Source organism: Drosophila tropicalis, unplaced genomic scaffold (genome assembly GCF_018151085.1).
Source record: "Drosophila tropicalis isolate 14030-0801.00 unplaced genomic scaffold, ASM1815108v1 contig_845, whole genome shotgun sequence".
Taxonomy (NCBI): domain Eukaryota; kingdom Metazoa; phylum Arthropoda; class Insecta; order Diptera; family Drosophilidae; genus Drosophila; species Drosophila tropicalis.
Window position 1 is genome coordinate 3808183 of NW_027173338.1, and position 22762 is coordinate 3830944.

General features: G+C 32.8%; 1 protein-coding gene and 1 long non-coding RNA gene across 9 annotated transcripts in view; one reads left to right on the plus strand and one right to left on the minus strand.

Moving 5' to 3' along the window:
• The window catches only part of Lar (tyrosine-protein phosphatase Lar), a 155396-nt gene that overhangs the window by 111496 nt on the left and 21138 nt on the right, over positions 1 to 22762 (minus strand). For all 8 annotated transcript variants that reach the window (XM_068295644.1, XM_068295646.1, XM_068295649.1 and 5 more), the window contains 2 exons: positions 21818 to 21904; positions 5732 to 6100 (listed from right to left, as the gene is read on the minus strand). In XM_068295644.1, the coding sequence (XP_068151745.1) occupies positions 5732 to 5840 (109 nt within the window). In that variant the 5' untranslated portion in view covers positions 5841 to 6100; positions 21818 to 21904. The remainder of the gene's footprint in view (positions 1 to 5731; positions 6101 to 21817; positions 21905 to 22762) is intronic.
• LOC137581424 (uncharacterized) lies at positions 13880 to 22020 on the plus strand. Its single transcript, XR_011033143.1, has 3 exons — positions 13880 to 14603; positions 16209 to 16307; positions 21991 to 22020. It is a non-coding gene; the product is annotated as an uncharacterized lncRNA (long non-coding RNA).

Here is a 22762-nt window from a genome sequence, read left to right on the forward strand (position 1 = left end):
GGAACTTCTTCATTATTGTAATAAGCTCAATTATTTGCCATTGAAAATAAAATTAAGCTCTGTGTTAGCCGTATTATTTTATATAGCAATCCAAAGATATATAGTATTTTACTATGGGCACTTATTGAAATTGTAAGTGAATCAAACATTAACTTCAAATTCATTTAAAATTAATTAAAAACCTTTTTTTTTTTTACTACCAGCTACATAAAGTATCTCAAACTTTTCGTCGTTCCTGACACGATTCAACCTAAACTCATCATCTCTTACAATATTTCTCTAATTTGCTAGGCATGCGTGTTTTTTTTTCTCTCTTTTCTTTATTCCTGCAAAAGGAGATGGAGGGGAAACTTTTCTTTGTGCACGCAGGGGAATAATTACAAAATTTATGAGCACGACAATGGGCGTGGCCTAATAATTGTCAATGGGTAGATGAAGGAGGGAGAAAATATGAGGGCATGGAGTGATGGAAGGGGGAAAGACGGCAAGCTCATAAAACTGAAGTAGTTGTAGTTATGGTTTGCATGTTCTTAGTTTCATTTCATTTGGGTTTGTTTTTCGCTTTTCTTTTTTTTTTTTATATGGAGCACACGCCAAGGGGTTAAAGCGGCACGCGCTGGAAAATCTTTTTCACTAGCTTTTCCTTTTTTTAGTTTCTTTTTCGGTTTAATATAATGCGCATTTTAATGTCATTATGTTGATATACTTATGTATATATGTATATACATTTCCCTTTTTCTCTATTTCAATTGCTTTAAGCGCAAGCGAAACTTTAAAAGGAAAAAGCAAAAGTGCAATGCAAATCGTAAGCATAAAACGAAAAAAAAAAAATGAAAACCAGATGGATGTGGCAGAAAAAGAGGTGGAGAAAGAGAAGTAAAAGAATAAGAATGCGGCAAAGTGAGCTATTTTTATATGGCAACAGCAACAAGGGCTCACTCACTCTCACTTGGTCCACACCTCTCTCCAACCATCTACAAGCACTACCAGAGTTCTCGTTTCATTCTTCTCTTTGGCAGTCAGACAAAAGCAACGCCATTGTCGCTTTTGTGTTGCATAGTTGACATTGTTGGATTTCTACAAAAGGTGTGTTGCCTAGAGTGGATTCAAAGGCAGAGGCGTGGCATGGCAGACCACAAAGCACACACACACCAGGACACAGACACGGCACAACACACCGAGCTTTACATTTGATTTGGTTTCGCCTTAGCATAGTGCCATATTTGCTTTTGAGAGAAAGACAACTCTAGAAGAAAAAACTATGGGGGAAAAAATAGAATGGAAAAAGATGTCCCTGTCCCTGTCCATGTTCTCCGTGTCCTTCTTGTCCGTGTGCAGACAATTGCGACTGTTCATCTTCACACCTCATTGCTTGATCCCACTCTCACTCTATCTCTGTCTCTCTCTTTGCGTTTTGGTCTCCTCCTCCCTTTGTCACTAACCTGCTATTTCTCTTTGGCAAAACTTGGCAGGAAAAAAAAAACTTCATAGAAAAATAAAAGCCTTGTGTAGTTTGTTTATACTTCTCATCTCCTCCTGCTGCAACTATTTTTTCTTTGCTTTATCTTCTTGGCTAAAGCTAAACTAGGAATTGGACAGATAGTAAATTTAAAGTATAAGTGTGAAGGAAATCAGTCATGAAATGGCTTTTCAAGGCAAATTGAATATCACTCTATAAATCAGTTAAGAAGGACTTGCTGCGTATTCCTCTTTTAGAAAAAACTTCTGGTAAGAAAATTTCACATAATTTTTAAATCGGCAATAAAAGCTGTCAATGTTTTAAGAAATATGAAATCGAAATTCTACAACTACTTATCTTTTTTTGCTAAACAATTTTCAAATGGTAAATAAAATGTTTAATTTTTTCCTAATTCTAGTTTTCTAAATGAAGGGAAATGATATAAACTATTATCTACGAAAAACTTTTCCCACATAAAACAACTAATCAGTATGAATGATACATTAGTTCTTCCTACATTCAGTTACGACTCTTGTACTGCGTATTATTTCAAATGATATTTGTTGTGTAAACTGAAATGTATACCATATACCACAGCCACGCCCCTCATTTGTCGTTTTGCTGTTTGTTTTTCTTGCAAATGAGCGCGTCAGGCGTCAAATGCGTGTGCACTTTGTTAATGCCTTGGCATATCATTATATTAGCAAACATTTTCCCTGCATGTCGACTATATACATATGTACATATATACCTACTTATGTATGTAATAGCAAAGCGAAACTGCTCAACAATAATAATGCTCTGACATTTATCACATTTTTTTTTGTCCTTGTTGTTGTTGCTTTTTTCGGACAAGTGACCGACCGGGCAAAGTGGCTCTAAAATTTCAGTGCCAAATGAGATGAAGAAGAAACGTAGAGTCTAAAAAAATTATATATATATACCAAAAAAAAGATAGGTAGGAAAGGGAACAACAGGAGATGTAAGAGAAAGATAAATAAATGTTGGGCAACAACAAAGAGCAAAACGCCATAAATCTAAATAACAAATTTTTACGAGAAACGAGACCATAAATAAGATGTTTGTTGCGGCGGCGGCCTAGTCGAAAATAGTGTGTGGACCAACGATGAAGACCATTTCGCCATTTTGGCCATTTCACCATTCACTGCCCCCCATTTACCCAGCCCGAAAAGCAACAACAATTCCTGTGAGTTCTGTTAATTTAATATTATTACTTTTCATTACAACGCTCTACTCCCCGCTTATATATCTCTGCTCTCTCATCTCCTCCAGCCACCCACCTCTGAGCTCTAATGGGCATTTTAGTTTTTGGGCAAAGGGAAAGGTTACCAAATGTCAACACATTAATGTGAGCATCCACACAGTACTTACTCAATGGGCAATGTTGGCCAAAATATATAGGTATATATTTATATATATGTATATATATGTACATATATATATGTATAAATCAACATTTATCTGTGGCCATTTGCTGACAATTGAAAATAACACTCGTCTATATCTCACTTTGTGCCTAATTACGTTAAGTTAAATGGCACAAAATAATGTGCAATAAGGAACCATCAGACATTTAGCCTACATAATGTGGAGAAAACTAACTCATCAGATATGTGAATGCTTAACATTCCACAACAATTCTAAAAAGTTTTTAACAGATACCATTTGATTTAATTTGAAGACGTAAAAATTAGACTCTGTTCCTATAAAAAATAACCAATAAAAACCAAGAAAATTTTAAAAGTAAAACAATTTATAAAGTCAATTTAATGATCTATTCGCCACAAGCATATTTTCACTTTCATAACGAACTTTTTATTCCATTTACTATTTATCATTATTGATCGAAGGAATCTATAGATATTGAGTTAATTACTTTACCTTGCATGCATATAAACACACGTTTATCGTAAACCACTAAAACTGAAACTGAAACTAAAACTTGGCTCAATCAACCTAGAAAGTTGTAAATTTCAAATTACTTTTATCCCACACTTGGTATTTTGGGGGTACCATATTTCATCGTCGCCAAAAAGTTTGGCATCCTAGCTCTAACCAACTCATTCGGCTTAAGTAGAGTATAGTTAGATAGATAGTAGATGGAGATGGTGATGGTGATGGAAATGGCAGAAGAAGGGAAACGAGAAGAGAAAGTAAAAACTTTTGCTATATGTTAATTATGGCTCGGCATTTATTTGAGGCTTAATATAGCATGTCGTATTCATATAGTTTTACCATTTGTTGGTTTACGTAGCGATTTCTCCCCTCTTTTTCTCTCTATTTCCTATCTTTTTCTCTAGATGTCTCCACTGGCTGACGTTTCTGTGTATTTTTTTCGCGCTGTCTAAACGAAAAGTTTTCAAATTATCGTAGAATCAACTTTTTTTCTAGAGAAATATTGTGGGGAGTAGAGTAGGTACCACAAGCATCATAGCTAAAATCCGGAGTTGAAGTTGCTTCAGAGAGTGGGCGAGTGGGAGTGGGCGTTAAAGTGGTTGGGATAGGTTTTGTGGGAAATTAATTAAAACTTGTTGCAAAAACCAAAAGTGAAATGAGTTGATGCTGAGAATGAAGATGAAAATGAGTATGGTGTTCAGTGACTTTGCTTTATATTATATATGTTTAGATATATATAAATATATTTTGGAGTTTAACTTGACAGTTGTTAAGTGGCTGGACTTTGTGTCATAATTTTAACAAACGACAAATTAGCTGAAAAGCGGAAAATATATATGAATGCTGATGAGAGAAAAGGTAGGGGAATTGAAAATGGAAACGAAAATGTAGGAGGTCAGCAAAACCATTTACATGCAATAGTGCAAAAGGGGAGCAAAAACATTTTTGCATATGTTGTCTAACAGTTTGTCGGTCTGTCAACGCCTAAAGAAGAAGGGCTTGCCACTGGGATTCACATTGAAAAACTGACAGTGAGAAAGAGAGAGATAGAGTGAGAGTGACTGTGAGAGAAAGCCGCAACCCGCAACGAGTTGTACAAACATTTCACGCGGCAAAGTGCCGCATAAATTTCAATTTAATGGGCATATACACAAAAAAGAGGTGCGACAAACTGCAAAACTAGGCAACACTGAGAGAAAAAAACAATATAAAAAGAACCAACCAGCAACAAAAAACACATCAAACGTATAAAAACAAGGGAGCAAATATGTTGCAGGATATGCAATGTCTATGCCTGTAGCTCACACCCCCAGCTTGTTTATCGCTCACAAATGAAATGAAACGGCAGTGAAAGGTGAACCAAGCGGAACGACAGCCTTGGCGCAAAATATGACCAACATTTGACTGCAATTTAAAATGCCAACACTTTGATTGTTATTTGGTTTCGTTTCTGCCACCATTTTAAATTCTTCCTTGTTACCGTTTTACCTGTTGAAATATACTATTTAATGACGTGAGCAAATGTCAATCTATAATATTAATTAATAAAAAGACACGATGAAAGGTAATTCCTATAAAGTTTTATAATGTTTAAGGATTAAACTAAGATAGCAATCTATCAACAACAAAGTGGCCTAAAAAATATTTGACAGTATTTCTGGAAGTCTTAAAAAAATAATGTGACATAAGGTTAGGATGTTTAATGTTTCACCTAAAAATATTAGTCTGTAACAGGAATAGAAAGTCAAGTAACTATTAGAAAAAGCTTCGAACAAATCGTGTCCTTTTTATTATTAAACTTGGGATATACACTAAGAATTCAATATGTCAGCTTTTCTAAAACTTCTAGTATTTAATGCTAATTCTAGAGTTCTGCAAACGGCCCTTAAGAGCTCTTACAAAATCAATCCTAAAAGCCTTTTACGAAACTATTATTCAGTATATTATAATGGGAAATATATGTTTAATAAAGAGCGACAAATATTTAGCCACGTAAACAAATCTTTACAAATTAAAAAAAAAAAAATGCCCAATATAAACTGCATAATCCAATCCAGAAACTCTTTCATAGAAAATCTCTTTCTCCAACCACTTGAAAGAAAAACTTAACTTTCAACATGAACTCATATTATGTCTAAAGTTGAACTCCCTGTTCACTAAGTTACAACTTAACAGCTAACTTAACTTGCATAACAGCAAATACATAAAAAGATGGCTTAAATAATGTAAAAATCAACAAGAACTTATAAATAAAGTGAAGAAATTTCTTCATTCCTTTTTTCTGTTCTTCTTATTGCATTTAGTATATGTATGTATGTATATTGTAGAATTTATTGTTTGTATTTTTGTACTTACGGGCTGCATCAACGTGTGGGGGTGTCCAGATGATAAGCAACAGCACTACAAGGATGCTGGATGTTGCTGCAACATTACTGGAGGATGCTGCTGCCATCTGCAGACCCATTATTTCTATATATATATTTATATATAAATGGGCGGGGGAAGGTAGTTATATAACTATATATATAGATATATATATATAGATAGGCAGGCAAATGGGTTTTTTTTCCAGTAGAACAACAACAACAACTTTAATAATACTTAATATGCAGAATTCTTAGCTCTGTCTCACTCTCCGGCTCTATATACTATCTCTTTTATTTTTTGTGGGAGTCAGACTTACTCTCTGGCTGACCCGGTTCGACCTTAACGTAACTTTTTACGCTAAAATTTGTTTTTTTATTTATTTTTTTTGGGTTTTGGGAGTGTTTTAGGATACGTTTCAGGATATAGATTAGCGTGTGTTTGTGTGAGTTGTTATATATGTGAGTGAGTGATTGTGTGTTGTTTGTGTAGTTATTAGTAATTGAATAATTATTATTTAGAGTTTTTTGTGGTTTTTTTTTGGAGGGGGGTATTTCAATCATTTGTTAAATACATTTTTGCGAGCCGAAAATCATCGGAAATAACAAGATGTGTGAATAAATGCGATGTCATCATCATCATATTACATCATTATTTGCATCATCATATAATAACAAATTGATATTGTTGTCACGTTGATTTCCATAGTTGTTGTCGTTGTTGCAATTTATGTATCATTTGTGGAGCCATTTGTTGTTGTTCCATAATTTTTTGGTTAAAGTTGCAGTTGCAGTTGTTACATGTGGAGGGAAGCTGTTGTTACTACAAAAATTTCGGATTTTACCTGCTTAACATTGAACCTAATACTTAAAGAACTCTTTTATCATTTATTTTACATATAGATATTTTATATAGTAGTAGTAATTTTCAATCAGGATATGCAGTTTTGTTTTCTCTCTTCTTTATCTTTATTGATTTATATTTATTTATTATTATTATTATTTTCCTTTTTTCGTGTTCGATGCCTGCAAAAAGAAAGTTGTGGAAGACAAAAAGAAAAACAGAAAAAACGTTTGTTAAGGATAAAAGTCAGTTGGACCAGGCTTAAATTGTCAGACCTCTTTCTGTATGTATGTTTGTGTGTACATATGTATCTGTGTGTCTGTGTGTGTGAGTGGTTTTGGCCGGCTGGAAAGTGCAAATCTTTTTGACTTGTTAAGCTTAAAGTATGAAAAGCAACAACAAAATATTATTCTTTAAGAAATTGTATAAGGTAAATAAAGAAGGTAAAATGGCAAACATTTTGAGGTAAGAAGAAAGCAACTCAAAAGTGATTTGCAAAAACCTGAACTGAAGGCATCCTTTTCCATTAAACAACTTCATTTCGACAAGTCCGAAACCTTTAAAGCGAAACTATGCATATTTGTTTAAAACACTTTTTATTACAAATTCCAGCAGCAGAAAAGTATTACAGTTAACACAGAACTTAGCAAAGTGCCAAATAACTAAAATATTTTCTATTGTCATAGTTCAATTCACCCTTTATGAAACTATTTTTAACTCAAATAAAATGCTAGTAAGTGCTAATCTCAATCCAATTTAAACTGACCCAGGAGTAACAATAATAACACTAAATTGGGCTCAATCATGAAGTACTACTACGTTCCATTTTATGGCTTAAAACGCCTTAAGACAGAAGTCAATAATTAAACTTCAGCTACTTTTCAAGCACTTAAGAAAAAACAAGCAACTACTGAAAGCAATTAAAAAATAACCAACTAAAATGAAAAAAAAAAAAACAAGGAAAAAGTGAGAAAGAATGGAATTAAAAACCTCTTTCAACATACATATGGCATAGACAGGAATGCCAATTTGCATAGCACTCATACATACACTCAGAGAAAAATTGGCAGTAAGCTTTGAGTTAGCTTAGTTGACCCATGGGCAACATAGAATCGAACCTGACATTCTTGAGGAAAACCAAATTAAACTATATTGAAGGTAGCAATGCAGGATATTTCTAAAGACAATAAAATATTATGGGATTAGTTGTGGAATATAAATTTTTATTGATGTGATATCAAACATTAGAAATCAAAATAATAACAGTTAGCAAGGGAATATTTACTTTCTTTCCCAAGAATCCATCACAGCTCTGTGATCTTTCGTTGGCTCAAAAAGTCTGCTGCTAGATACCAAGTTGCTATACCAAAGGTTCTGTCCAAAGCTACTCAAATTCTAGTATGTAAAACAACTGCGCTAATAAAAGGGCATAAATAAGTAATTGGACTGCATAATTAATTCTCACCCAATTCTAATTGTTGAAAGTTTAAAGAGTTTTCAATTTGGGCAATTACCCATCGTTTAAGTAGACGAACCTATTAACAACTAGTTTAATTTTCTGCAAGTGTAGAAAAGTAAATATCACACAGCCAAACAAATGTACTTACACTTACATATATGTACTTATACAAATATACATATATGTATATATGTATGTATATATGCTTATATGAACTATGCACTTTACATTGCCGAGGGCTAGACTACTTTTTGATTTCTTTACTTTTTGCCAATTTTTTACGCCCCCAACATTTTTGTTTATGTACATCAACTTATAGACCCACTTAGCTGCCTTAAAGGTATGCCACGCCTTTGAACACTACTACATATACACAAATATATGTATATGTGTATAGGTATGCACTTGTAAAAATCAATTAAACTTTTCAAGTGAAGTTATAATGGCTGGCAACCCTTCATTTTATTCTGTTTTTTTTTTTCCCTTTTTTTGACTTTCTCTCTCTCTCTGGCTTTTTTACTCGTAGTCAGTTTTCTTATTGTTTTCATAGCTCTGGCATTGTTGCTGTTGTTGTTGTAGCTGTTGCAACAACATTTGTTGTTGCAGTTGTCAAAAGTTTTAAAATAATTGGATTTTTTTCGCTGTAAGCACAGCTCACGAACATTGGCAACGTTGCAAGGAACGTTTGTGTTCGTTTGTTGGCCAGGAACGTCATGCCCATTCTATAAAAATTAAAATTTTCTTTGTTACCCCACAATCTCACACACACACACACACACACACACATATCAAACCAGACATTCGGAGAGAGAAAGTGGTGTTGATGGTGGTGCAAGGGCGTCTCTACTTTTAATGCAGAATTGCTGCAGTCATTGTCGTCATCGTCATTCATCGTATTACCCAATTTCCAACTCTGAAGTTTTCAACACCAATTGTAAACGTCAACAACAAGGGCAACCCCAAAAGGGGACCATGGATGAGTGAAATGGGTGCTTGGGATTGCATCAACTCTACCTTCAGCCAATGATAAAGAAAAACTCCGCCCGGTCCTGCACTATTTGTGCGCGCACACACACACACATGAACTCCTGTTTACTCCTACGAAAATGGGCAGGAGACAGTTTCAAAAATGAAATGAGAATGGGCATGCAGAAAGGATCCCAACATTTCCTCCCTGGACTGTTGAGTTTAAGGACTTTGATGATTCTCACTAGCCGTTAAAAATTGAAAACCTGTATACCTAGTGTTTGTATATGGTTTGGAACTGAAGAGCTTAAAATGCATTCCAGGGAAAAGAAAACTCTCTATCTATGGAAGTTATTGAAGGACTACAAAAGAACTAAACGAAGCAGAACTTTATTATTCTTCTATGGAAGCTTTCTTAAGCTCAAATTTGACATAAACGAATGATGAAATTTCATTTGCTTAGCAACCAATGTACTAAACAAGTAGATTTTAGATAAAATATTAAATAGATTGACATTTAAATGTATGTAAATAAGTATGATTTTGTATATTAACTCAACAGATGACTAAAAATGACAAATGCATTCTATCTTGAAAAACTAATCTGTCTGTTTTTTTTAGTTCTTCTCTTTAAAGAAATTTACTTCATTATAAATAGCTAGATATCTTTAAGCTCCTTTAGGTTACTTGGCTTCAATGGTTAAATGACATTTCATTTGAAATTTAATCAATTACTCAATTGATAAGAAACACAGAAGTAAAGAAAAATTAATTTAATTACTAAAAGACAATGAGTGAAGCCGAATATATATTAGTTTCCAAATTATCACACTAAACGAATCGAGGCATAAAGTAAAGAATCATTCTTAAGAAAGCCTAGAGACTCAATTAACTTAATGACAGGCTAATAATCAATAAATATCATGAAAACAATATTGTTATCTAGAAATTTCTATCTGTATTATTAATACTAACATATTGTTCACAGCTAATGACAATTGCCAAAGTTTTTCATTTCGATTTCCTTGACATAAAGTTTCAGTCACACACTTTGCGCACTTGGCGTATGCGTGATATTAGTTTTAAAAAAAGACAACACCCTCAACAACAATAGAAATAAAGAAATTCTCATTTCTCTGCATTATAAAATTTTTGCTTTTGTTTTTGGGATATAGGCAGCCAGCTGTGTTCTATGTGAATGCAATGTTGTTGTTTGGTTTTTTCTTTCTTTTCTATATATATATTTTTTTTTTTTTTTTTGGTTTTTTTGTTGTTTAGTTTCTATTTTCATTTTCCCCACTGAAACTAATAAAAACACTTGACACCAAAACGAGGAAAGTTGCTTAAACAAATTGTAGCACTATGAGAGGCAAAACAGGAACAGAATGATGAAGAGAAAAACAGTGTGTGAGCGAGAGAGAGAGAAACAAAAATTGGCCCCAGAAACCTCGTTAAGACTTTAAGATTAAAGCTTTATAGAAAAATATGAAAAACACCAAACAAAAATGTCCTTAGGCTGTTAATATAACAATAATATCTACAAATATTTTCTGAGAATTTGAAGATTATGTTTTGACACAAATATGGTACAAATTTCGATTAGATTTAAATATCATGACCAGAATTTAACATTTTGACAACAAATGGGATCCGGTTAATATAAGGAAACTCTACTAAACTCATACAGTGTATACATATTTACATATAGATACGTAAATGTATAGCAGTCAACAGCTGCTTCAAAGTCTTAAAAGAAATGGCAAAAACTACTCTTAGTTTTAGGGAGGGCAACTGCAGAAAAATGTGCTACACAAAAACACTTAAGTTCATTTTGAACATCAAAAGGACATTGACAAGGACGGCAGAGATATCAATAACTTTTAATGATTGCCAGTTGAATGGTTTGCTATTTGCTTGAAAAGAGAGTTGCTAAGAAATTCACTGCATACTTTTTAGGGCTTTTCAAACTGCATTCTATATTCTATATATTCTTTTTTGTGCATTCAAATGAACGATTTCACTCAATCAAATATAACAGAAATTATTACAGTCATTTCTTTGATGTTAATAAAGACCGAAATTAGGCAGAACTTTAAAATACTAGGAATTGGGACTAAAGTTAAAACAGAATTCAATCTAAGTTTTATCCTTTCATGGACTTTGGCAGCCTTAAACCTTTGACCCTCTGTTTGATTAATACTAAAACATTTCACTTATGTCACTTTAAATATTCAAAAGTCTTTTGGTCAAACTTGAAACCACAATACAGTAGAGTTTTAATACTGCATCGTAAAACCACAGCACAATAATCCTCCATTTGGCCCTTTCACAGAAAAGGGAGTAAGCGAGTGGGACCGAGAAAACGTAGATGACGAAGATGAAATAAAAATCACTTCAGCCAGCTGGCACCTAAAACGATTTAGGCCGAAACTTCAATCACAAACACAAACGAGAAACCGACAAATAGCCATCAAGAGCAACAACAATCACTGAGTAAACGTGGCTTTAGTTTCACACCAAAAATTGCGGAACAAAAGCTGAGAAAAGGAAAATGCCAGATGAGAAACTGCAAAACGGCTCTGCTAACCCACTTAAACGGGCCAACAACAAGAAAAAAAAGAAAATACTTGTTTGCCGCTCGTAAAAACAGAAAATGAAAATAGATAAAAAAAAAATTCACACACAATCAAAAAAAATGTATAAGACATGAAATCCTCACACGGAGCTTTTGTGTCTCTGTCAGAGTAGCGAGTTCATTTTGCTAAATCAATTGAATTTTCAATTGTCCTGACAAACAAGCAAACAAAATAAAAGCAAAGAAAAAAAGGTAACATAAAAAGGACAACTAAAGGAAACGACACTATTACATGGGGAAAATGGTAAACCCAAAGAAGATATTTTTATGGGTTTACCCTTGCCAATGAAGGGACAAAGCAAAAAAAAGGAGAAAAAAAACCTTGAATGGGTAAAAGAAAATCAACTGTGACAAGATTAGCTAGCGGGGATTGCATAAGCCAAAGAGACAACAACCACACAGTCAAATTAGTGGGAAAAGCTGGAAAATGTTTAACCATTTGCCTTGCAATTGACAGAATTGTGTCACACAAACACACTCACACATACAGAAAGAGATGTGATTATATGTATGATATCTTAAAATTTTTTTTTTTACCATTTGCATAAAGTATATTTTGTTAATACTTTTAGTTTTCATTTTTTACAAGTGGTTAATAATCGAAAACAAAAAAAAAAAATTAAAGAACGTAGCATTAAGTTAACCGGCACACGACTTTGGCATAGGTAGTTCACCCCGCATTCTCTGTGTTATCCTTTTTGTATTTTGGAACGAAAGGACGAAGCTGAACCGAGGCGAGCCGAAGTTATCGACGAATTTCTATAGCTTAACTGGCTTTAATATTACCGGCTTTGATTTAAAGAAATTTCTTTCAAAACTTTTCATCACTTTCCATTTTCTTTTTTAACAAAGAATTTGCGAATTTTTGTATAATTTTTATTTTTTAATTTTTGGCTTTTTCTTGAGTTGATTTCAATTAATTTATATTGATGTTTCAAGCACTGCACATTGAACGCGCGCTCCGGTTTTTTGCTTTACACTCTCGTTACATCCTGCCAAATCCCGAAATTGTACTAAATACGTACAAAACTTTTACGATTGGCTAAGGCTAAGAGGCAAACGGCCAGGCCAGGCCAGGTCGTGTTCGTGTTTTGTGTGTTGGTGTGTTCGTGTTCGGTTAGCCTTCTTCAAAGGCCGATGACAACGTTAACGAAGAGACAAAACAACGAAGTGCTTCGGCTACTATGGTGAATTTGTGGCCAAGGAAAGCTAACCAAAATGAAGAGAAATATTTCGAAGTTAAATTGGTTGAGTGGAAAGTTGTAAAACTCACATGAACAAGAGAGTGCCAGTGGCAAAGTAAGTGAGAGCTAGAGAAGCCTTACAAACCACTCATAACTTGAGTGTTTTTTGAATTCTATTTAAATCTTTTGAAAAGAGAAACTCGTATTGCAGTTGCATCAAAGAGAATTTTTTAGCCACTTTAATTATAACCTGGACACGAGTAAACTTATTTTAGCTGATATGCCCATTCATTTGGCTCAAAAATGACTCAAAGGACACTTTAACAACAGCCATAGAATATTAAATAAAGCCTTTCTTCATTCCAATTACAAAAACACTTAGAATCACAATGCAATTTTAAATAAGATTCTTTAAGTAAAATTATTTATTTCTCAGAATAAATTTGAATTTAAACAATATTTACGACTTGCTTGAAAGATAGAAGATAATCTAAAGGCAAAAAAGCAAGCTAATTTCAAAGGTTCATAAGGCATTGCACATCAAATAGATAGACAGATTGAGACTGAAATTCATTTAGACAAAGTTTTTCAAAATTTAAAAAATATTCCAAAACTTTCTTAAGCAAGTTTACAGATTTCTTACATTTAACTCAATTGACCTTTTACATATCCTGAGATGTAGGAAACTCGAACAAAATATTTAAAATTATTATCAAGTAACTCAAACACAGTCATCTCAAAGTTATGCTCAAACAAAACTTTACACTCCAACGTATCAAAGAGACTAAACCTCAATGCTCAATAAGTTAACTCAAATGAAAATAACAGCAAGAGATATGTTTTTGATAGACGCTGAAAGGCTCTTTGAGCGAGAAAACAATCCACACAAAGAGTGAATATATTTTTTACTCGACCGCTGACGAGCTTTCATGTGCGACAGGATAATGCTTCGTACTTTTTGGCTAAGGTGAGTTCCGACAGCCGAATCCTTTTTGGTACTACCATTGACTTTGACCGTTGAATGCGTGTCGTCAGTCTCAATTGGACCGACGTGCTGTAAGCTAAAAGCGGCAAAGATCCAAAAGAGGAACAACTACATTAGCTCCGGCAGCGGGGTTGATGGCAATTCCAAAAAAGTAGCCAAAGTGGCGTACTAATATTTACATTTTTTTTTTGGCGCGTGTTTCTCGCAACTCGTCTGAAGTCTCGTGAAGTCTCTGTGTGTGAATGTGAAATGTGACAAGCCCAGTTGACAGTTAACATTTTGCAAAAGCCAAAAAAAAAAAACTAAAAAAGCAAAAAAGGACCAACGAATGTGGAAAAACACAGACGGAAACAAGTTGCGTTGGTCCTAGCCCCAGGAGACATTTAACATAATAAAAACGAACGTGTGCGGCATTTTTGTATCTCTCAATGTGTATGTGGCTGTGTGTGTGTGAGTGGGTGGATGAGTGTGCTAATAACACAAACAAATACATATATACACAAAAACACACATATACAAAAAGACAGACAATATGGCAAATGTGTGAGCCAAAGCAGTTGGCAAAAGTGTCGTAAATCGTTTAGACGGGGCCAAAATGTGGAGGCAGTACGAAACGATATGTAAACGACACAGTCGCCGTGGGAAAAACTGACACAAAAGAAAGAAGAAAACAAAAAGCCCCCCGAAAAAACGACCACCAACAAAAACAACAGCAAAAGTATCAACGAAAGGACACTCCAGAAAGCCCGAAAAAAAACCTGGCATCTGATGGCGTTTGATGAGCCACATTTGTAAGTATGCCACCAATCCAAACAAGGCCTACATTTTAGTCGAATTTTTGCTTTTCTTTCATTTTATGAGATTTTAACGTGAATTTTGGCGCGTGAAAGCATCGAGTTTTATATGTAATCAATTTTTATGCATGATTCCTTTCTCATCTCTCGCTAGTGTGTGTGTGTGTGTGTGAAGTGCAGTTCATAAAAATTTCATACATCATAAATGGACCAATTAATTGCTTGAAATGCGGTCAAATAAAAATTGGAATGATTAAATCCCTTTTTTGCCCAGTGATAAAAATGAAAAATCAAACATAACAGAAATATCCGGAAACGTTTTTAAAATATTTAAATACTTTCATCAATAAACGCCGATTTAAATAAGGAAAACATTTTCACTTTTTGCATTTTACAAAAATTCTCGCAAAATACAAATAAACAGTTCTAGGAAGTTTTAAATTCCAAAGTTTTAAATTCAATTTGTTGAATAATTTTACAAAAGTGAAACAAATGTTTAATGTATTTGTCTCGGCATCTGTTTTAAACACATCTGTGACAAAATAACAAAAAAAAATCAGCATTTTGGTTTTCTTCTTTGAAAATATAAGTGGCTTTTTTTTGACAATAAGTCTACTAATTTTTAAGGTTACTTAATTACCTAAAAACAAAAAAATTAAATACATACTAAATTAAAATTTAAAATTTAAAATTTAAATTTTTAAATATAAAAATAATAAATAATAAATTTTTTCTATATTCCCATCTGGTAACTAAATTTTAACTTTAAAAAAAAAAAAAAACAAACAAAAAAATTTCCGTTTAAACAAGAATTGACAAACAAAACAAAAAGTCTAAAAATTTTTATAAACATTCTTAAGTAAATTAATTTTACATATTAAGTGAAAAACAATTTAATTACTTTATTATTTCATTGCATTGTTTTATATAAAAATAAACTACAAATATTTTCGGTGAAACCTTTCGTGCTCAATATTACTTCTGAATCTTTTTCAAGCCCATATCGGTAAAATATTGAATTCGTTTCGGGATTCGACATTAAAAGTCAAATTAATGCCAAACGCTAAAGTCTTTTGAATAAATGACTAAAATATAATCAAGCTCAAGGAAAAAAAAAATTAATTATTTTTTTCCCTACTAAATTAAATAAAGAAAGGATACAAATTATCGAGAAGTATATGTTTGATTCTTTCTTTCTCATTTTTTTGCAGTAGTAATTTATTAAATTTTTTTGTGATATTGTTTTTCACCTTTCCACTTTTCTCTTGGGAAAACCTGACTATATCTGTGAAATAAATTGTTAAAAATAGAAAAGGAAATAATTTGAAAATGCAAACATTCTTTGAGTTTTGTTGGCTTTGTTGTTTGTCCCATTTGTCATATCAAAAACTGCAAACAAAACATGACAAATGAAAATGGCAGAGCAAATTATGTTTGACCAGCAAAGCATACACAAAAAAAATACAAATTTTTACTAGAAATATTGTTTAGATAAAATATAAGATAGGAGATATTTTTAGCTATCGAAAATTTCGTTTCTTTTTCAATTTTTATATATTTATATTTAAAAAAAAAATTTTATTTCTATATATTTCATTTTAGATTTGCCTTACTAAAAGAAAAGACTCAATTCGAATGCGATACCTCAAATGACTTGGACTGGATAACAAAATGATTTGCAATTACATTTTAAACTTTAAAGTGAGTTTTTGACTTAAAGCAATTTTAATTTAAGTTAGATTCCAAAAAAAATGAAATAAAGAACAATTTATGCATGATTTTTTGTTGTCTTTTAAATGTAATGCCGAAAAAATAAATGTTAATTGTTGTCTCAATTATAGAATCACATTCTTTAAAAAGAAATTATTTATTTATTTATTTTATTTTATTATTCAAATTTATTCTAGATGTTATATGTTGAAAACAGCATTAGAAAAATAATTGATAGGATTATTCGTAGGAGTATTCGTAAGACAATTTGATTCAATTGGCCGGCGGGTAATTTGGTATACAGTTATAGTTTATATTTTATTTTTTCTAAGACCGTACTTTTTGACGCATTTTCACAACTAGTTAAGGCTTTGGGTTACAGAGACAGAGCAAGGCCAAGCTTCATAATTATAATATTTTAATTAAAAGTGTCGCAAAATAAATTAAGTAAATCTATCAATATGTACACGTCGCTCTAAGTAAATATACAAATATTGTATAAGCTTTTAAAAGTCAATAAAAAAAATTTATAGAAAGTCCTTTAAACTAAGCCCTAGATCTAGACTGTCTATAGTCACCCTTTGGACTCCATAATTGCAAATGAATAAATTAAAAAAGTGTTATAAACTTAACTTATTAAACTAGTTTAGTGTGAAATTATTGACCATTATAAATGGAAATATCAATATTTTTTTGTTGAGGAACTGACTTAATGTGGTCTTGGCACTTTTTTTTAATAACTGAAACATTTTTCCATTTATGTAAATTTTCTGAAAAGTATGCCGTAACTCTGATGTTATAAGTTATATAGTAAAAACAAAAACCCTTAATTTTTATGCTCACCCAACTCATAATCGTTTCCGTAGTACACATAAAACTGCTCTTAGCAACATAATCTCTCTACATCTCTTTCTGTCATTCATCCATTATCTCAGGTTTTAAACCTTTTTAACAACAATCTGACACTTTGTGAACCCTAAAAACAGGAAAAACTGTCCTATATTCTCCATTTTATCCCCATGTCTGTGTTTGTTCTTCTCCTGTGCACACACACACACAGAGAATTTCTGAATCAAGCTTTTTCGTTGATAAATCGTAAAATTCCAAAATATTGCGTAGTCAACGCAACAAGCAAATGCACTCAAAAAATGGGGGAACACAAAAAAAAAAAAAAAAGAAATCAGCAGAATGGAAAAAAGAAATCTATGAAATATAAAAAACGTGTCGAATGATAAGTAACAAACATTTTGGTCCCTAACTGTTGCAACTTTTCTCTTTTATGATCAAAAAGGGAACACAAAATAGGAAAAAACCAGAGGGCCGGGGCTAACTTCGACCGCGTCAAAGTTTGTATACCCTTGCAACTTTTTTGGTAACTCTATCCTTACCTATTAGCCATCAATGTGGAAGAACGTTTTATCTAAAAAGGCTTAAGCTTGAGAAAAAAAGGCCTACAATCATAGAAAATAACGAAGATATTGATCAAAGTCACTGTTTTCCACCGATCGTTCCTATGGGAGCTATATGATATAGTCACCCGATCTTTATCAAATTCGACACAGTCATTAACATATATATTAAATTAAGAAATGTTTAATTTAAAAGCAATCGCGTTAAAAGTAACGAAGTTATTTACAAAAGTCACTGTTTTCGACCAATCGTTCCTATGGGAGCTATATGATATAGTCACCTGATCTTGATCAAATTTGGCATAGTCGCTTATAGGCGTAGTAAACTCTCTAATATTAAGTTTCACGATAATAGCATAGAAAATAACGAAGTTATTGAGAAAAGTCACTGTTCGTGACTTTGGGGTTTGTATGGGAGCTATATGATATAGTGGTCCGATCCGGCTGAATCCGAGATATACAACGCCTGCAGTATATACAAGCCTACGTGCAAAATTTCAGCTCTGTAGCTCTTACGGTCTAGGAGGAGTTTGCGTTGATCCAGACGGACGGACGGACGGACGGACGGACATGGCTAGTTGAACTCGTCTCGTCGTGCTGATCAAGAATATATATACTTTGTATGGTCGGAGATGCTTCGTTCTATGCGTTGCACACTTCTGACCAAAATTAATATACCCTTTTTGCAAGGGTATAACAAAAGCACAGAAGGCGAAAAAAAACAGCAAACATGCAGAGACATGCACATACAGGCACGTACAATGTTTACTATTTGGTGTTGCATACTTTTACGCGTCTCTTTAGTATTAATTTGAGCTGAAGGGAAACATGCAGGAGGGAAATAAAGGGACCTGTATAAGGAAGGGTAAGAAAACTCCCACAGAATAGAAGGGAAACGACAAGAAATAAAGGTAGCCCGCATTCAGTAAGAGGACCTGCTACTCATTATGCATGCTTGTCCGCACGCTCATACATACTACATCCTTGCGCCGCACCGCTGCCGGTTGGTGCCGCCTTCAACGGCTTTTTCTTTTGAGGAGATTCGGGCTAACTTTTACCAATTTCATTTTCAATTGACTGTCGACCAGAACACGCAGCCGGGTTTGGCTAACCACCAGCAATTGAGCGTATGAAATGCTTTAGCAAAAGGGACTACTCAAACACCCACCCATTCACACAGTATCACGTCGCTTCTCTCCTCACATCATCTTTGTCTTCGAGACCCTCAGTAAAAGTTTCAAGAAAAAAAATTGGAAAAAAGAAAACCAAAGACAGATAGATGATGTTCAGGATTGAGAGCGAAGAGGGAAATAAAACTTGTATAGAGAATCCTTTGCGTTCATTTCAATTTCGTTAACTTCTCTTTTTGTGTCTGTTCTTTTACTCCTTTTCTTGTATTATACTACTTATTTTATTTGAAGCGTAAAGCAGAGAGCGTGTGCATGTTTTACAGGACATCCAATATATTCCATCTTCCAACAAAACCCCCTCAATCTTCTTCTTCTTCAGCTTTTTCTTTCACCCCCCCTTAAGAAAGTTTTCTGCGAAATTACGCCACGCACAATTCATTTGCAAATAAGAGAACAGTTTAATTTGTTGCTTTTGTGGACTGACAGAAAAGGATATCCTAGCCCACACATGCACACAAAAGGCTATCTTACACAGGCAAAAAGTTACTAAAAAGGACCCGCATCGTACACACACACTCTCACACTTACACCCCACACACACACACACACACACAAACCACCACCTTTAACGGAGAAAGAGAGATAGAGTAGCAGCTGCTTTATGGACATATTGCATAGACAGAAAACAAATCAGTTCGATTCTCTACTTTGTTTTCCCAATGTGTAGTAATTAAGCCTCTGTCCCGACTGTATACACACACTCACACAAACACACACACCTACACAATTATTGAGTGAATGGCAAATAACTGAAGAAAACTGTTTACCATTTGCCTTAGGATTGTACGTATTCAATATGCAGTTATCCCCAAAAATCTAGACACTTGAAAAGCTCCAACAATTTCTACTTTACCTCGACATGCATGTAGATTAAATTGATTAGAAAATGGACAACTTGATTGATAGGTAAGTTAGAGTTCCACTGGTGAATTTTCGTCTGTTCGTAGAGAAATCAGTTGGTGACAAAATTAAGAAACTTTCAATTAAGCATATTTGGAGAAAATTAATGACACCAGGTGGAGAGGAAAAACCTTTGATAAAAATTGCTTCCTATACCTTTTTCTAAAAATAAACTCAATATGTGTTCTTTAACCGTATAAGTTACTCGGGCTTTGAGTATTGACATATCACGATAAACCATTAGAAGAAATTCGCAAAACGTTTTTTAGAGGCAAATCAATGTTTAGTTAAGCCTCTGATTTAGCTCATAAAATAATTCCTATAAATTTTTCTCTTAGGTTAGGTACAAATGCCTGACAAATCGGCCATCATATAAAAAAAAAGTATTAACATTTTAAAATTATGACTAATTCACAAAAACCTTTTATAATAAATTGACGTTTGGCATTAAATGAAGATTTTGAAGATTTCCTGATTTCATATTTATTTTATTTTAATTAATTTTTAACAGTCTGATAGCCTTATCTCATGTTACAATTCTAAACTTTCGATTTGCTTTATTTAGAATGCTTTGTTGCTTTATTTATATATGTTTTTTAGTTTCAATAAAATATTTTTCAAAATGAGAAAAATTAAATGAATTTTGCAGAAAATGAACTATTTGAACTTGAAAATTTCTTAATACACCATCACGAAAATAGTCATAGCTGGAGAATTTTACTAAGTAAACAAAGTTTGATAGAACAACGGTCATTAGGGCAGGGTAACTTAACATCAAGGATCGAGGATCAAATCACAAGCTACTGTATATATGTTGTTGCTCTTAATTTCATTTCATACTCTTTGATTTTTAGTTTGTTGTTGCACGTTTCTTGTCATATTAGAATCGTCTATAAGAATTATAATAATTATTAGTCTTTATTTAGTTACTTAGAAAAATTTTTTTTATTTTATAAAATTTGAAAGAGTAACAACAAAAAAACAAGTTACAGAGTCCCACTTTTATATATTTGATTGTCCCTCAATTTGGTATCCTATATTCATCTTCAAGAAACTCGCACGATCCGTAACCGTAACAAAAGCAAAAAATAATAATATACGGAATCAAAATGAAATAATAGCAGATAAAGCTCATAATTTGCAAAAAGGCTACGGACAACCATCCGAAAAACACAAAAGTTTCCCCTTTTAAGGTTTTCGATCATCTGCATTTCAACTTTGTTGTGTTATTATATTCATTAAAAATGTGAATTTTGCTGGTTTTGCAATTTTCTCTGCATATTTTCCAAGAATCAAGCCATATGAGATATAAAATCGCTGTTGGTTATTGGACAAATATAAAAAATTTTAAAAAGGGCAAAACCTTTAGGCATGGTAGGTCAGATGTTGATTGGTAGTGTGTAGGAATTGACTCTATAGTGCAACATAACAAATAATTTCCAATTTCTCATTAAAGTCAGTCTGAAATTATTACTAGTAAAATTATATCGGATCAGAACTATTTCAATATAAAATATTTCAAAGCTTTTTAAACCACAAAACGCATTAATAGATATTGCTACAACTTTAACTTCGAGCTTTAACAAAGAGATATGGTTTTTTTTTTTTAATTTGTCAATCAACTTATCTGTTTGCATAAAACAATTTAAATAACACGAGTTTTATTGAACGATAAGGATAATTTGTATATCTGTCATCCAAAATAGAATAAAACATAATAATAATAATTGATTTTGGGAAGAGATTGATCATAGTTTTCATTCTTCTTGTCATTGTTAAAGATGGTAAAATTTTCTAGAGTTTATAGGTATTTTATTCAATCATTAGTTCATGAAATTATTATTTTATTTCAATTTCTGTTATGCTTTATAAAATATTTTATATTTTTATAAATTTATAAATGGGAGAGAAATTTAAAACTGCATATCCATTAATGTTGTAAAAACATTTTGAGTTCATAAGTATTTCGTTCAATGCTTTAATAAATAACACTGCTACTTACGTTATTAAATTGCTCCATATTGATGTCCTGTTGTTGTTATTCTCTAATATATAATCGTTCAGTTTATCGTATATTTTAGCGCATTACCTATAAATAAAATATAAAATAAATATTGATAAGTGACAAGTCAAATATATCATCTAATCGTTATCTTATGCTCTATATCTTTGCAGTTCCTCCTGACCTGATATGTGTATGTGGCCTTATCTCATTAAATGTTATTTACCTTAAAAATATGTATCTATATGTATATGTTTTATGCCTTTTATAATACATAAATATAAAAAATATGCCATAAATAAACCAATTTTTATATAAAAGAAAACCGTTACTCAATAAAAAACACCAAAAGGAAAGAGACGAATTGTGGATTTTTAATGGAGTGGATATGCAGGGAACAGAAAAAAAGAGAACAAGTCGAACGAGATGAGCTTCATTGGCAGGGAGAAGGGGACGACCGCAGAGGCAGGTCAGAGGCAGGGGCAGCATTTATGGGCACAAAATGATTGTTATTATACCTTCTTATTATTATTATTGTTATCAAAGCCAATGTCAAGCCAGCAAAGGTGGCAAGGAGAGGGACGACCTGGCCAAAAGCCGGAAATGTCGAAAGCCAAAACAAAGAAAGAGAAACCAAAGAAAAAATGGGAAGTAACGAAAGAAAGAAACGTGCCCGGCATAAGGAGCCCACCTATGTGGCACAGTGTGCTTAAAATTGTGAAAAATTTTTAAACTTAACTTTTCAACAACCCAAACCAGATATTTAGATAAATTTTACGGACTCAAAGGGTAAAGGACTAATCGTTTAGTTTGATTTTTCTCCACTTTTCGTAATTCTTAATAAAGAAAGATAGTTGAAAGAGTTTATGAAATACAACTATATATTTAAAAAAGTTGAAAAGTTTTATTAACTTTTTTGAAATTTTCAGTAAAAGCAAGAAGCAA